Here is a 15,817-nt window from a genome sequence, read left to right on the forward strand (position 1 = left end):
GAACGAAGCACGGCTCAGGCCTGTTTGATTGTCATTAAAAAAAGCATTGCTTCTCCTGCACTAGAGTCTGAAATAGAATGGTCCGATTACACAATATAATGTCAGGCGCATTAAAGGGGAACACTAGGATTTAGAACGCCAGCTAACTGTAAATCGCCTTATTGGCATTGTTGCATCACTAGCAGGAGAGTAGCTCCGAGTCTGAGAATGAGTTTATGGCAGGGGATGAAATAACTTTAGTTAGGGAGCAAATAAACCTACTGAAGCCGTTCATGTTTGAGCCGATCGTTGCCCCAGACCAGAGATCGATCTCGTAGCAGTAAGAACACAGATATGCCGCCTGAAACACCTCAGCTAGAGGGTCGGAGTAGCGATGACACAAACTGGTGTGAGTGCGGATACTGACAGATAATGGCTAGGGAGTATGAGTGTGTGAGTTGTAGAGAGATGGTGGCGATACAGTACAAAATCCCAGTCGATGGTGGCTGTTTTACACCCAGTCAGAGGTTCCTGTCAATCTGTCTGGATGGCAAAGTATTGGACTAAACCTTATGAAGGACTTCCTGGCAGAAGAAGTTACTCGACCAGTCAGCAGCGGGTATGCCAGTTAAATAGTTGCCGAAATGTTGGTTGATTATAAATTGTTTAAAGCTAACATCAGTAGTGGGTGAGTGCTCAATATATATAGAATCATTAACCTATGACGATAATTATCATAAGCTCTGTTTGGCTCGATGGTAACGCATTGGCCTCTTGATTAGATGCCGAAGTTGGAATCGCACACAGCATCATGATTCATTAAATCTCATTCTAACCAATGATGAGGACGTGCTCAACATGAATACAATAGGATTTAGTTTCGTTATCAGACACATTTTTCAGTGATTTTGTTTGCAGAGCATACAGGCTGGCAGCTTATCGCTAGTTCACCCTACTAGTTCAACCTACTATGGGCACAAGGGAGAATTGAACGAGGTGTACGGCGTGTCATCCCTGTCATCCCTCTTCCATAAGGCGAACATACCTAGAAGCAAGTGGCATTTACATTGACTTTGAGTTGGAATAAAACCAGTTCATTTATTAAATCTAGCCTGCTGTATTATTTTCAAGACATGTGCCTAATGCCTGTGTAAAAATAGTATTAGTTAGCTTGTCCACTATAATAACAGGTTCAAGTGTAACCAGAGAAACTTGCTTTGAAGATAAAACTACTTTCAACACGCACTAACCCCCTGTCCCTGTTGCTATAGTAACTTCAACTAGCTTTGGCTGCCATCTATTTGAAAGGAAAGGTAACTACACTGGGAAGCTGGAGTCAAAGGAGACTTTAATAATATATGCCATTTAGCAGATGTCTTTATCCAAAGCGAACTGGGTTACATGGTATTGGAAACAGATCATAGAAACAGGATTTAAAAAGACATAGTAAATTACAGGGTTATTAAGGTGTTTTTACAAGTTCCATTAAAACAAGAGGATTCACATGAAAGGATTGTGATTGCAAGTCTTTGCCTCATGCACAACATCAATACCTTAAAAGGGGCAATCGGCAGTTGCTACATCCATTTTTGCACCTAATGATATGTAACCATTGATTCTAGAAGAATGTAACCTGTAAATGTCTAATTTGTACCCAATCAGAACCCAAAATATAAGCTTGTTTTACTCCAACAATTGTAAACAAAGGAAATGTAAAGAAACACAATATAGCCTCAAAACATGTTTAAACATGGAGGGTCAGTCCTTGCATCCAGGGCTCTGTCTATGCATTTGAGAGTGGTTACATTTCTCCAGCCCCATCCCTCTGCTGTTTACCAACAGAGGAGCAGGGAGGACACTTTGTTTCTACTGCTGATTGCTGCTTTAAGAAGTTAAGTTGCAGATGAAATACACACCAAAATGTGTTTGACACTATACAAATGTTACATCACTCAGACAGTTAGTGAAAACACAGCAAATAATCAAATGCATTTTACAAACTCCTTTTTACGTCAAAATTACAACCACCTCAGAGGCAAGTTCAACACCTCAGAGGCAAATGTCAGTTGGCTTTTCATAGCTGAGTATTCATAGGTTGAGACAGCAGGTCTGGGAGAGAGAGAGAAAGAGTCGAAACAGCAGGTCCGGGACAAGGTAGCACGTCCGTTGAAACGAGTATAGAAATCAGTGGGAAAACAATTCCACTCCGATTCCCTCTATGGAGGATCTTTGAATTCACTGTTGAACGGCTGCTCCTTCTCCATTTTCAGAACAGCAGCCAGCTATACCGTTACTGATTTTATTAAATCAATTGGTTGTAGAAATTCGCTTAGGAATGCATAAAAAAAAACAAGGCTTTGAAAAATGTGCTTATTAATTTACTCAAAATGTTGCCGTGTCTGTAAAGAAATAGTTAACACGCTTTTTTTACCTTCTTGAGATCCTTCAACAATCTCAGGTTGAGGTCAAATTTCCTCACTGCCTCGAAAGCTGCTGACTGTGTTCATCCAGGGTCGTGTTCCTTCTTTTGTTCAGGTGGGGTGGGGAGGGGGGGGGGGGTGCTCACAGCAGTTGAATTCGTCTCCAGTGACCCACTGGTGTTCAACCTTTAAGTCATTATTGAAGACTCATCTCTTCAGTAGGTCATAGGATTGAGTGTAGTCTGTCCCAGGAGTGTGAAGGTGAACGGAAAGGCACTGGAGCAACGAACTGCCCTTGTTGTCGCTGCCTGGCCGGTTTCCCTCTCTCCCCTGGGATTCTCTGCCTCTAACCCCATTACGGGGGCTTACTGGTGCTCTTCCATGCCGTCCCTAGGAGGGGTGCGTCACTTGAGTGGGTCGAGTCACTGACGTGATCTTCCTGTCCGGGTTGGCGCCCCCCCTTGAGTTGTGCCGTGGCGGAGATTTTTGTGGGCTATACTCGGCCTTGTCTCAGGATGGTAAGTTGGTGGTTAGAGGTATCCCTCTAGTGGTGTGGGGGCTGTGCTTTGGCAAAGTGGGTGGGTTTATATCCTGCCTGTTTGGCCCTGTCCGGGGGTATCGTCGGATGGGGCCACAGTGTCTCCCGATCTCTAGGGCCAGTCTGTTATATCTGGAGTATTTCTCCTGTCTTATCCGGTGTCCTGTGTGAATTTAAGTATGCTCTCTCTAATTCTCTCTCTTTTTTTCTTTCTTCTCTCTCTCTCTCGGAGGACCTGAGCCCTAGGAGCATGCCTCAGGACTAGCTGGCCTGATGACTCCTTGCTGTCCCCAGTCCACCTGGCCGTGCTGCTGCTCCAGTTTATTATTATTTGACCCTGCTGGTCATCTATGAACATTTGAACATCTTGGCCATGTTATGTTATAATCTCCACCCGGCACAGCCAGAAGAGGAATGGCCACCCCTCATAGCCTGGTTCCTCTCTAGGTTTCTTCCTAGGTTTTGGCCTTTCTAGGGAGTTTTTCCTAGCCACCGGGCTTTTACACCTGCATTGCTTGCTGTTTGGGGTTTTAGGCTGGGTTTCTGTACAGCACGTTGAGATATCAGCTGATGTACGAAGGGCTATATAAATAAATACATTTGATTCGTGATGTGGTGATCCACTGATGTTCATTCATAATGTGGTGAACTGTGGTGATCCACTGGTGTCCATTCGTGATGTGGTGAACTGTGGTGATCCACTGGTGTCCATTCGTGATGTGGTGAACTGTGGTGATCCACTGGTGTCCATTCGTGATGTGGTGAACTGTGGTGATCCACTGGTGTCCATTCGTGATGTGGTGAACTGTGGTGATCCACTGGTGTTCTTTCATGATGTGGTGAACTGTGGTGATCCACTGGTGTCCATTCGTGATGTGGTGAACTGTGGTGATCCACTGGTGTCCATTCGTGATGTGGTGAGCTGTGGTGATCCACTGGTGTCCATTCGTGATGTGGTGAACTGTGGTGATCCACCGGTGTCCATTCGTGATGTGGTGAACTGTGGTGATCCACCGGTGTCCATTCGTGATGTGGTGAACTGTGGTGATCCACTGGTGTCCATTCGTGATGTGGTGAACTGTGGTGATCCACTGGTGTTCTTTCATGATGTCAGTACCACAAGTGGTGCATTAATGCCCTCACCAATGGCAGTATCTGAGACACAGGGAATACATGACACCCCTGAGTCACTGATTTGATTCATAATAATCATATAGTTGTGATTTTACTACAAAATATATGACAGTATACTTCCTGACAGCCCCCAGCTGTGTCCTCACACCTTTGGCAATGTGCCACAGGTCATACTCATGCCAGATATCAGCAGGTGAGTCCCTCAAGTGAACCCTCACACTTGGATGACTGTCAGTGGCCAGGTTTCAATACTGCATCCATGGGCCTGTTAGTAGGGTACCTACGTCCTCTTCATACATCCACCAAATACACACTTACAACCTTTAGGCTAGCTACAGAATATAGGTTAGGCTATAGCTTACCTCAATGTGTTGCACACATCTCTCTAATCCCTCCGTCTCCAACCAGTAGCTGTTCTTCACTTCGGTCACATGCAGTTTTTGTGGGAGGATCAGGTGGGAAGCAGAGTCCAGGATGGTGTAAGAGGCAAAGGAGGCACAGTGGCCTGGCCAATCACAGCATGCATCTCCAGAAAAAAAATCAGTGGACTGTCACCAATTGTCACTGTGTGCTGGGTCCGCATGTGGTTCACCTCTGGCACAATGAAGTGGCGCTGTGTGTTGGCGAACTGTCGCAGCGACATGGACACCAAGCTGAGGAAGTGACATGTTTCCACAAATGTGGAGATGGAGCCGCCAGTAAGGCAGACCAACAGATTCCATGTAAACAACTTTCCCACTCTGGTCTGGGACTCCCACTTAATCATGTGGCCCACAACACACTGTCTCCGTGGTGATGGCAAAACCATTTATTTTCAGTGATGAACTGATGACACCTGCTCGACATTCTGGCTCATGGCAGACATTGAACAACTCCTTCAGCTTGCTATCAAAGACTATGTATTTAGGATCTTACACACACACTCTTTGATAGTATCTCTTGCACTGTGATGATTGTGATTCTGAGCTCTCAGGTTCATACAGTTCATACAGCGATTCCTGGTCTTCACTCATCTCCCTCTCAGTCAGCTCCATCTGTGGCAGACAGGGGCAGGACTCGGTTTTATACCGATGGAGAAGCACACTGTGATTCCTCCCGTGTAGCTCAGTTTGTAGAGCATGGCGCATGCAACGTCAGGGTTGTGGGTTCAATTCCCACGGGGGACCAGTACGAAAATGTGGCTCCGGCCACTCTGGGCGGCCGGAGCGGCTCACGGCAATTTACTACCGTGGTAAAGACAGATTCAGGTTGTATAGTGTAGTTTTCCTTACGTTCACCAACAGCAGTTAGGGACCGTCAACATAGTGTCAATTCCAATTTTTCAAATTTCAATAGCTCCTTCGTCATGTCAATTACACAGCTAAGAAGTATGCAGGCGTGTCATGGTCTTCTCCAGAAGCTCACGTTCTTCCAGAACTTTCTTTGTCAGGGTCAGATCTTTACTCTCAATGCTTTCTAGTGCTTGGAAAAATTTCTTCATCTCCTTGAAAGTTGACCTCCATGGCTCTGGACACTGGGCCTTATGATCATCATCAGTATCATCCTCTTCAGAGCTGCTCTCCGTCTCCTTTGAGAACAGAAATGAACTGTTGAATTTGAAATGGGTTGGTAGGCCCTTCTTGTCTTTCTTACAGGGCAGATTTGCAGCTTTGATGGCCTCTAGCACCGGTATGTTCTTCCCATCAACAAATGTCACAAGCATCAGGATGTTTTCAGCAACATCCTTTCCAAAGATGGACAGGATGGAATCAAAGATGTATCTCTGGGGAGGACTGAGACGAACAAGTGGTGCCTGCACTACAAAGCAGACTGCATCAATGTGATCAATCCCTAAAGGGTTACACAAGAAATCCTTCACCATCTGGGTGAGCAATTTATCCTGAGCCATTCCTCTGGTGTCTCCGAACCCTGGTGTGTCAATGACAGTCAGCGAATAAGGAATATGAAAGCCTGGCTGGTTGTAAAGCTCGTATGATCTCACAACTGCAGTCTGGCTCTCAGCCTGTGACTTGTTGGTCACCTCATAGATGAGCTTAAAGTGGTAACAGTCTTCCCACTTTACCCCGACAATGTAGTTTATCATGACATTAACCAGTTTTTCCTGCACCTGTGGCCTCCAGCAGCAATATCACCTTGTTATTCCCTTGCTCAACTTTCTTCCCAAATCTGTACTGGTCAAAACTGTCACTTACACCCAACTTCTGTTCCAGATTCAGCCAGTGGATTGAGGGGTTTCCCTTTTCCACCTTCTGGGATTTATTGAAGAATTCCTTGAGGAATTCCTCACTTTTTGCTATGGTTGATTTGCTCGTCTTCGGTTGGGCATCAGAGACCCTAAGGGTAGTAAGCACAGTCTCAGGACTGGGTAGACTATTCCCTGCTTCGCCACAGTTAGCAGAGACTCTGATGCTGTATGCAGTGTCAGCCTCTAGTTCTTCCAGTGTACTCTCTCTAATGGTGGTTTTGATGGTGTGCCACATCTGATTGTCTATAGCCTTTACACTCTTTCTGTAATAATTCCAAGATGGCGTAGCAGTCGGACGTGTGTTTGTATTGTCCTGTATTGTCCTGTAGCGTGTAAATAGTAAATAGTAAATAGTCTTCGTATTTTTCGTATACATTTCGTATATATTTTACTTTCACTTTCCATCTAGGAACTGAATATACATTCCTACATTCCGCCTCACCCAATGTGGTACGGACCTGCTATTTTTTTTATACTTTAGAACCGTAACCCCAAGCTGAAGCTAGCCAGATAACTAGCTACTAGCTAGTAGTCAGTTAGCCACTGCTGCGGTCTTCACCCTCAACTCGGACACAGCCAGCTTCAATACCGGGCCAATACATACCAGTCTGCAAGCGCGATATCAACCGAGAGCATATAGGACTGCTTTTTTCTCTACCACATCACCGGATTCCTGACGCAAGCTCTGGACAATTACACCGTATCATCACAGCTAGCTAGCTGCAACCGAGTGGCTACTACTGGCTAACACCTCTGTCCCGAAGCAAGCACCAGTTAGCCTTGAGCTAGCCTCGAGCTAGGCCCATCTGCCGGCTAGCTGCAAGCGCGATATCAACCCAGAGCATATAGGACTGCTTTCTCTCTACCACATCACCGGATTCCTGACGCAAGCTCTGGACAATTACACCGTATCATCACAGCTAGCTAGCTGCAACCGAGTGGCTACTACTGGCTAACACCACTGTCCCGAAGCAAGCACCAGTTAGCCTTGAGCTAGCCTCGAGCTAGGCCCATCTGCCGGCTAGCTGAAGAGCTAGCGCTAGCGCCACTGCGCCAGACCCCCTCCGTCTGAGCAGACCACCCCCCGGGCTACTAACTTTATACGCCGCGTGCTAGCTTAGTGGAGGCCTCCTCTGCTCCATCTACGGCTGCCCCCTGGACACTATGATCACTTGGCTACATAGCTGATGCATGCTTGACTGTCCATTAATTCACGGTACTCCATTCTGTTTATTTGTGCTTTACCTGTCGGCTCTGTACTTTAACTCAGGATCTGTGTGTAGTTAATCCGACCCTCTCTGCCTAGTCGTCGCCATTTTTACCTGTTGTTGCTGTGTTAGACTAACACCCTGTTATTGCTGCTGTTATCTTACCTGTTGTTTTAGCTAGCTCTCCCAATCAAGACCTGCAATCACTTTATGCCTTATTGTATGTCTCTCTCAAATATCAATATGCCTTGCATACTGTTGTTCAGGCTAGTTTTCATTATCATTGTTTTGGTTTGCAATGGACCCTGTAGTTCCACTCTCCGTACCTCTGATACCCCCTTTGTCCCACCCCCCACACATGCGGTGACCTCACCCATTGAGACCAGCATGTCCAGAGATACAACCTCTCTTATCATCACCCAGTGCCTGGGCTTGCCTCCGCTGTACCCGCGCCCCTCCATACCCCTGTCTGCACATTATGCCCAGAATCTATTCTACCACGCCCATAAATCTGCTCCTTTTATTCTTTGTCCCCAACGCTCTAGGCGACCAGTTTTGATAGCCTTTAGCCGCACCCTCATCCTACTACTCCTCTGTTCCTCGGGTGATGTGGAGGTAAACCCAGGCCCTGCATGTCCCCAGTCACCCTCATTTGTTGACTTCTGCGATCGAAAAAGCCTTGGCCTCATGCATGTCAACATCAGAAGCCTCCTCCCTAAGTTTGCCTTACTCACCGCTTTAGCACACTCTGCCAATCCTGATGTCCTTGCCGTGTCCGAATCCTGGCTTAGGAAGGCCACCAAAAATTCTGAGATTTCCATACCCAACTATAACACTTTCCGTCAAGATAGAACTGCCAAAGGGGGAGGAGTTGCAATCTACTGCAGAGATAGCCTGCAAAGTTCTGTCATACTTTCCAGGTCTATGCCCAAACAGTTCGAACTTCTAAATTTAAAAATTAATCTCTCCAGAAATAAGTCTCTCACTGTTGCCGCCTGCTACCGACCCCCCTCAGCTCCCAGCTGTGCCCTGGACACCATCTGTGAATTGATCGCTCCCCATCTAGCTTCAGAGTTTGTTCTGTTAGGTGACCTAAACTGGGATATGCTTAACACCCCGGCAGTCCTACAATCCAAGCTTGATGCCCTCAATCTCACACAAATCATCAAGGAACCCACCAGGTACAACCTTAAATCCGTAAACATGGGCACCCTAATAGACATTATCCTGACCAACCTGCCCTCCAAATACACCTCTGCTGTCTTCAATCAAGATCTCAGCGATCACTGCCTCATTGCCTGTATCCGCCACGGGTCCGCGGTCAAACGACCACCCCTCATCACTGTCAAACGCTCCCTAAAACACTTCAGCGAGCAGGCCTTTCTAATCGACCTGGCCCGGGTACCCTGGAAGGATATTGACCTCATCCCGTCAGTTGAGGATGCCTGGTCATTCTTTAAATGTTACTTCCTCACCATATTAGACAAGCATGCTCCGTTCAAAAAATGCAGAACCAAAAACAGATATAGCCCTTGGTTCACTCCAGACCTGACTGCCCTCGACCAGCACAAAAACATCCTGTGGCGAACTGCAATAGCATCGAAGAGCCCCCGCGATATGCAACTGTTCAGGGAAGTCAGGAACCAATACACGCAGTCAGTCAGGAAAGCAAAGGCCAGCTTTTTCAAGCAGAAATTCGCATCCTGTAGCTCTAACTCCAAAAAGTTCTGGGATACTGTAAAGTCCATGGAGAACAAGAGCACCTCCTCCCAGCTGCCCACTGCACTGAGGCTAGGTAACACGGTCACCACCGATAAATCCGTGATAATCGAAGACTTCAACAAGCATTTCTCAATGGCTGGCCATGCCTTCCTCCTGGCGACTCCAACCTTGGCCAACAGCCCCGCCCCCCCCGCTGCTACTCGCCCAAGCCTCCCCAGCTTCTCCTTTACCCAAATCCAGATAGCAGATGTTCTGAAAGAGCTGGAAAACCTGGACCCATACAAATCAGCTGGGCTTGACAATCTGGACCCCCTATTCCTGAAACTGTCCGCCGCCATTGTCGCACCCCCTATCACCAGCCTGTTCAACCTCTCCTTCGTATCATCTGAGATCCCCAAGGATTGGAAAGCTGCCGCGGTCATCCCCCTCTTCAAAGGGGGAGACACCCTGGACCCAAACTGTTACAGACCTATATCCATCCTGCCCTGCCTATCTAAGGTCTTCGAAAGCCAAGTCAACAAACAGATCACTGACCATCTCGAATCCCACCGTACCTTCTCCGCTGTGCAATCCGGTTTCCGAGCCGGTCACGGGTGCACCTCAGCCACGCTCAAGGTACTAAACGACATCATAACCGCCATCGATAAAAGACATTACTGTGCAGCCGTCTTCATCGACCTGGCCAAGGCTTTCGACTCTGTCAATCACCATATTCTTATCGGCAGACTCGGTAGCCTCGGTTTTTCTAATGACTGCCTTGCCTGGTTCACCAACTACTTTGCAGACAGAGTTCAGTGTGTCAAATCGGAGGGCATGTTGTCCGGTCCTCTGGCAGTCTCTATGGGGGTACCACAGGGTTCAATTCTCGGGCCGACTCTTTTCTCTGTATACATCAATGATGTTGCTCTTGCTGCGGGCGATTCCCTAATCCACCTCTACGCAGACGACACCATTCTATATACTTCCGGCCCTTCCTTGGACACTGTGCTATCTAACCTCCAAACGAGCTTCAATGCCATACAACACTCCTTCCGTGGCCTCCAACTGCTCTTAAACGCTAGTAAAACCAAATGCATGCTTTTCAACCGTTCGCTGCCTGCACCCGCACGCCCGACTAGCATCACCACCCTGGACGGTTCCGACCTAGAATATGTGGACATCTATAAGTACCTAGGTGTCTGGCTAGACTGCAAACTCTCCTTCCAGACTCATATCAAACATCTCCAATCCAAAATCAAATCAAGAATCGGCTTTCTATTCCGCAACAAAGCCTCCTTCACTCACGCCGCCAAACTTACCCTAGTAAAACTGACTATCCTACCGATCCTCGACTTCGGCGATGTCATCTACAAAATAGCTTCCAACACTCTACTCAGCAAACTGGACGCAGTTTATCACAGTGCCATTCGTTTTGTTACTAAAGCACCTTATACGACCCACCACTGCAACCTGTATGCCCTAGTCGGCTGGCCCTCGCTACATGTTCGTCGTCAGACCCACTGGCTCCAGGTCATCTACAAGGCTATGCTAGGTAAAGTGCCGCCTTATCTCAGTTCACTGGTCACGATGGCTACACCCACCCGCAGCACGCGCTCCAGCAGGTGTATCTCACTGATCATCCCTAAAGCTAAAACCTCATTTGGACGCCTTTCCTTCCAGTTCTCTGCTGCCTGCGACTGGAACGAATTGCAAAAATCTCTGAAGTTGGAGACTTTTATCTCCCTCAACAACTTTAAAAATCTGCTATCCGAGCAGCTAACCGATCACTGCAGCTGTACATAGTCCATCTGTAAACTACCCACCCAATTTACCTACCTCACCCCCCATACTGCTTTTATTTATTTACTTTTCTGCTCTTTTGCACACCAGTATCTCTTCTTGCACATGTTCATCTGATGATTTATCACTCCAGTGTTAATCTGCTAAATTGTAATTATTCGATTTTTTGCCTACCTCATGCCTTTTGCACACATTGTATATAGATTCTCTTTTTTCTACCATGTTATTGACTTGTTTATTGTTTACTCCATGTGTAACTCTGTGTTGTCTGTTCACACTGCTATGCTTTATCTTGGCCAGGTCGCAGTTGCAAATGAGAACTTGTTCTCAACTAGCCTACCTGGATAAATAAAGGTGAAATAAAAAAAAAATAAAATAAAATTCAACCACATAACCAATGACTTCAACATCATCTCCTACCATGGTAGGAATGTCCCAGTTCACTCTGATACTTCCCGATTCTATCCTCTTCTCTGTGGGTGGTCCAGGGGGGCTACATGGGCGGGTCCTAAAGTATTCTGTCCAGTCACTGGAGAGGCTCACACCAGGTCTACACACCGCCTTGCAGCTAAAGCGGTACTTTTTGTAAGGGTCCAAACGACTGATGGTGACCTGGTTAGTTGCAGCATCCAATTTGACCTCGATCCACTCAGAGTCAGCCTGCTCAGCCTGGTACAAAACCTGGTACGACAACACAGAGGTAACACCAAGCATGGGAGGGTTGACCTGCAAGTGGACACAGTCATGCTCCAGACTCTTGATGGTGGGAACACCTGGCTTTGATGGCAGCTCAAACTGTGGACTCAAATGTGTCCCTCTTAAAATAGACATGGATGGAGGATGCAGTGAGGTGTTTGTTTGGAATTGATGCAATGCAGAATGCAAGATTCGCTGCCTTTGTTTGACTCTTTGAAGTCTAGGAACCGATGTATGGTTTGCCTGGTTAGGGTCATTACCTTCCAAGAGCGAAACCACTTTTCTGCCGTAGTCTTCCCGGCTGCGTTGGGGTTGTAAGGTATCCGTGAAAAATCACTTAGATTCTTCCAGCAAGTAGTTCTCCAGGACTACCAGATACTCTTCTTTCTCCTTCAAATAGGATAATGCAAAACAGACTACATAATCATTAGCTTTATCAAGCACTATTCCATCCAATTCACTGCTTGAATACACAACTTGTACCTCTTTCATTATGTCAAGGTAAGAGCTGACAACATTCATCTCTCTCTCTCTGTCGTCCAGGTACGTGATCATGAGGTCATTCTGGAATGGAGAACGTTCTTTGCTGTTGAGAATTCTTATCAGCTCTTCCTCCTCCATTCCTCCTCCTCTTATGTTGGGGAGAACCTTGCAGAGACCTTTCTGGAACACATGCTTGTACTCTGAGCACAAGTCCCTGATCTTGTTGAGCTTGGCTTTGATTTCAGGGAACTTGATAGCCATGTCTTCCTTCATCATGTCCTGGCATTGTACATCAGTATTGTCCAGTCCGTCCAAGATTCGCTGTGCTCGACGCACCAGGTTAACACTGATCTGCCTGACTAGCTGGGCAGCAGCAGAATCCAGGTTCTTGAGAAGATAGAGCTAGACGGTCATGGGCACGGCATGTTCTCCCTTCTCCCCTAGGCGACTTGGCATGCCAACATACACCCTGAAGGCATCTTCAAATGTGACAGGGATGTCCTGGTGGTTTTCTCCTGAGGAAACCTCTTGGTCAAAAACGAAAAAGGCCTGTGCTCCGTAGAGCAGGCCAGTCACCACATGGGTTGCAGAGCCCTCCAGTAAGACATTACAGTGTTTCACATTTCCTGCCCCCAGGTGGTCCATGGTCAACTGCTCGAAGTGAGTGGTGGTACGGTACTGCAGAGAAACCCTAGACTGACGCTTTGAGGTCTTTTTGTCATGTAGGAATTCAGCAGAACCCTTCACACTGACTAAGCCACCAAGAAAACTGGCCTCAAGAGATGCAGACACATTCAAAGCTTCTGACTTGTCTTCAGTTGAGTCTGAAGCAATGATTTCGAAGTCAGTATTCGGTTGTGGATGGACATTGATGTGTTTCTGCAACACCTCAGAATCCCAGAGAGTGATACCTGCAGTTTAAAGAGAATGACCAAAGAACATTTATTGTGAAAATAATACTCCAACGTGTACACGTGTAAATATTTCTATACGTAAACATGGTTTTATTCAAATAACTAATTAAAGGTAAATATTTAACTCAAAGTAAATATTCTAGGTGTCAACCCATAGTTAGAAAACCTACACCTCCTACACTCAGAAGTAAAGAGTGCTCTCTGTAGCAACATTTGAACCAGTCTGGAAATGGGTTCTATCTGGAGCTTTTTACAGGTCAAATAGAACCTTTTTTCCAAATAAAGGGTGCTATTTGGAACCAGAAAGAGTTCCATCATAAAAAAATAGTACCATCTTTGCCACTTCTATGACAGCGTTACTACTAGATGAACAACTTGCATGCCATCACTCTTTTGTACCAAGTGTGTCCTGAAACTTTTCTTACTCTGTGGTGACCATAGAGATGTACCAAAAAGCTAATCTCTCTCTGCAATGGCTGCTTCTGTGACAGCATCATAGAGGACTTTAGTGCCCAAAAGCCTGTTTTAGCATGGGCAGCGACATTCAGGACTTTCACCATTTGAAGTAGTCAACTGGGAGATACTTCTTTTGGGTTAAGGAAGGATTACATAATTCAATCTTGGTCCTCAAGATGGATCAGACAGAATATAAATCCCTGCCACCTTGTGAGGTTAGCTGTTATCTGTTATCTGTTATGTTATCTGATGGGACCAGCTGCAATTTAGCGTTATGTCACGTGCAAGTAAATCAACTATTTTAATTAGTTGAGACACATTTTGAGCGTGAGAAACAGTTGAAATGTAAATGGTTGCTTATGTTCACAAGTATGGCCCCAATGTCTTCAACTTCTACGAGTGTATTAGCAGTTTGTAAATAAACTGAAAAGGTGCAGACCACCACCTACTGTGTGGAGTGTTACAGTATAGTCTGAACAGGTATAAAGCCAAGGTTGGTGATTTACTGACATTGCAGTTATTGAATGTCTGTTCAGAAGTGCAATTCATTGGCTGACCCCTCCTGCTGATTCTTCCTAAATCCATAGTAACTACTTTACAATGGTGAAAGCCCTCAACGGTGTTCCCCCTGCTAAAACAGTATGCCCTCTATCCAACTCAATGGTGGAAACACTGTCAATGAATTTAAACTAATGCACATTGATTACCTCCAAACCAAAGACTAATAGTTTCCTGTACCTGGGATGAGTCCATCTCTACGACAGTCATACAGCATCCCCAGCTGGAAGGGTCGGCCCAGAGTGGCTAGCTCGATGGTCTCCAAGTCAGACATGACTCAGTGTTCTGAAAACATATCATAACTGGGGTTACTTCAGCAGCCCCGGTATTAGAAAATTGCAACAGATAATATGGCCGTCAACAGGCAATGTAGCATGTGTAAAATATCACTGATACAGTATGTTATGCAAACATTTGAGTCACTCACATCTTTGTCCACCAGTCTTGTTGTTCTTTCTGAACAGGAAGAGGTCTCTGGAGCCCTAACGATTGGTGCTCTTATTTCTTTGGAAAAAAATCTTGAACTGCAGAAACAAAACAAAGACACTTTACATGTTGATGGTTTTCTGGTGGACATAATGCAGTCTTAATTAAAACAATCCACCTAAAGAGTTGACTTAAGTAATGCACCAAACTGAAAAAATAGGGGATATATTACAATTGTGATTAGAAAATACAGAAGTTTCTCTACACTCTGGATCTGTTCTTCATCAAAACGGCAACCTCTTGTTTTGGCATTCAGCTTAGTTTCTTGATGAGGCTGGTAACCCTCAAATTCTAGAAGGACTGACAGTCCAAGATATTCACAGGATAGTTTTGAAAATGTATTTGGAAGCTATATATGGTTTATGTTCTTGTTGTTCGTAAATGATGGTTAAATAAAACAAAACATTATCGTCTAAATAGAAGATCCTCATTAATGCAACTACAAACCACGCTAACATCATGGGGCGTTTCTAGGATTTGAAGACATTGTGACATTGGTGCTTATGTAACCGATGTGAAATGGCTAGCTAGTTTGCGGTGGTGCGCGCTAATAGCGTTTCAATCGGTGACGTCACTCGCTATGAGACCTTGAAGTAGTGGTTCCCCTTGCTCTGCAAGGGCCGTGGCTTTTGTGGAGCGATGGGTAACGATGCTTCGTGGGTGACTGTTGTTGATGTGTGCAGAGGGTCCCTGCTTCACGCCCGGGTCGGGGCGAGGGGACGGACTAAAGTTAAACTGTTACATTGATGCTGTTGACCCGGATCGGAGCCCAGGTTGGGGCGATGAGAGCAACGGAAGCTATACTGTTACACTTAATCCAAATCTAATAGGAGGGGTCCGTCGGCTTTCTCCCCTGACATTTTTCTTTGAATTTCAACAGCTAAATGCATGAATTTATTTCAGTGAACTTGCACCTTCCCACCTGCCACAGCAGACACTGCCAGTACTCAATTTCAGCAGCTACTGTGGGTCCCTAAACTGGAAAACTCTATTTTTACTTTAGTTTATTTAGCAAATGTCTTACTTTTTAAAACTGCATTGTTGGTTAAAGGCTCGTAAGTAAGCATTTCATGGTAAGGTTGTATTCAGCGCATATGACAAATACAATTTGATATGATTACATTTTTGATCTACAGTGTATTGCCAAAAAACCCTCAACAACTTCAAACAGACTGACTTGTTCAATGAGCCAAACTGAT

At 45.8% G+C, this 15,817-nt stretch overlaps 1 protein-coding gene and 1 pseudogene across 1 annotated transcript; both read right to left on the reverse strand.

The window, feature by feature from the left end:
- Window positions 1-5,431: 5,431 nt before the first annotated feature.
- LOC129869111 (uncharacterized) lies at window positions 5,432-6,578 on the reverse strand (annotated as a pseudogene).
- Window positions 6,579-12,606: 6,028 nt separating this feature from the next.
- On the reverse strand, window positions 12,607-14,411 carry LOC129869113 (stonustoxin subunit beta-like). Its single transcript, XM_055943617.1, has 2 exons — window positions 14,313-14,411; window positions 12,607-13,115 (listed from the first exon to the last, which is right to left on the reverse strand). Exons 1-2 carry the CDS (start codon window positions 14,404-14,406, stop codon window positions 12,607-12,609), a joined length of 603 nt encoding a protein of 200 aa, XP_055799592.1. The 5' UTR covers window positions 14,407-14,411.
- Window positions 14,412-15,817: the final 1,406 nt, after the last annotated feature.

This window comes from Salvelinus fontinalis, chromosome 13, assembly GCF_029448725.1.
Source record: "Salvelinus fontinalis isolate EN_2023a chromosome 13, ASM2944872v1, whole genome shotgun sequence".
In the NCBI taxonomy this organism is placed as follows: domain Eukaryota; kingdom Metazoa; phylum Chordata; class Actinopteri; order Salmoniformes; family Salmonidae; genus Salvelinus; species Salvelinus fontinalis.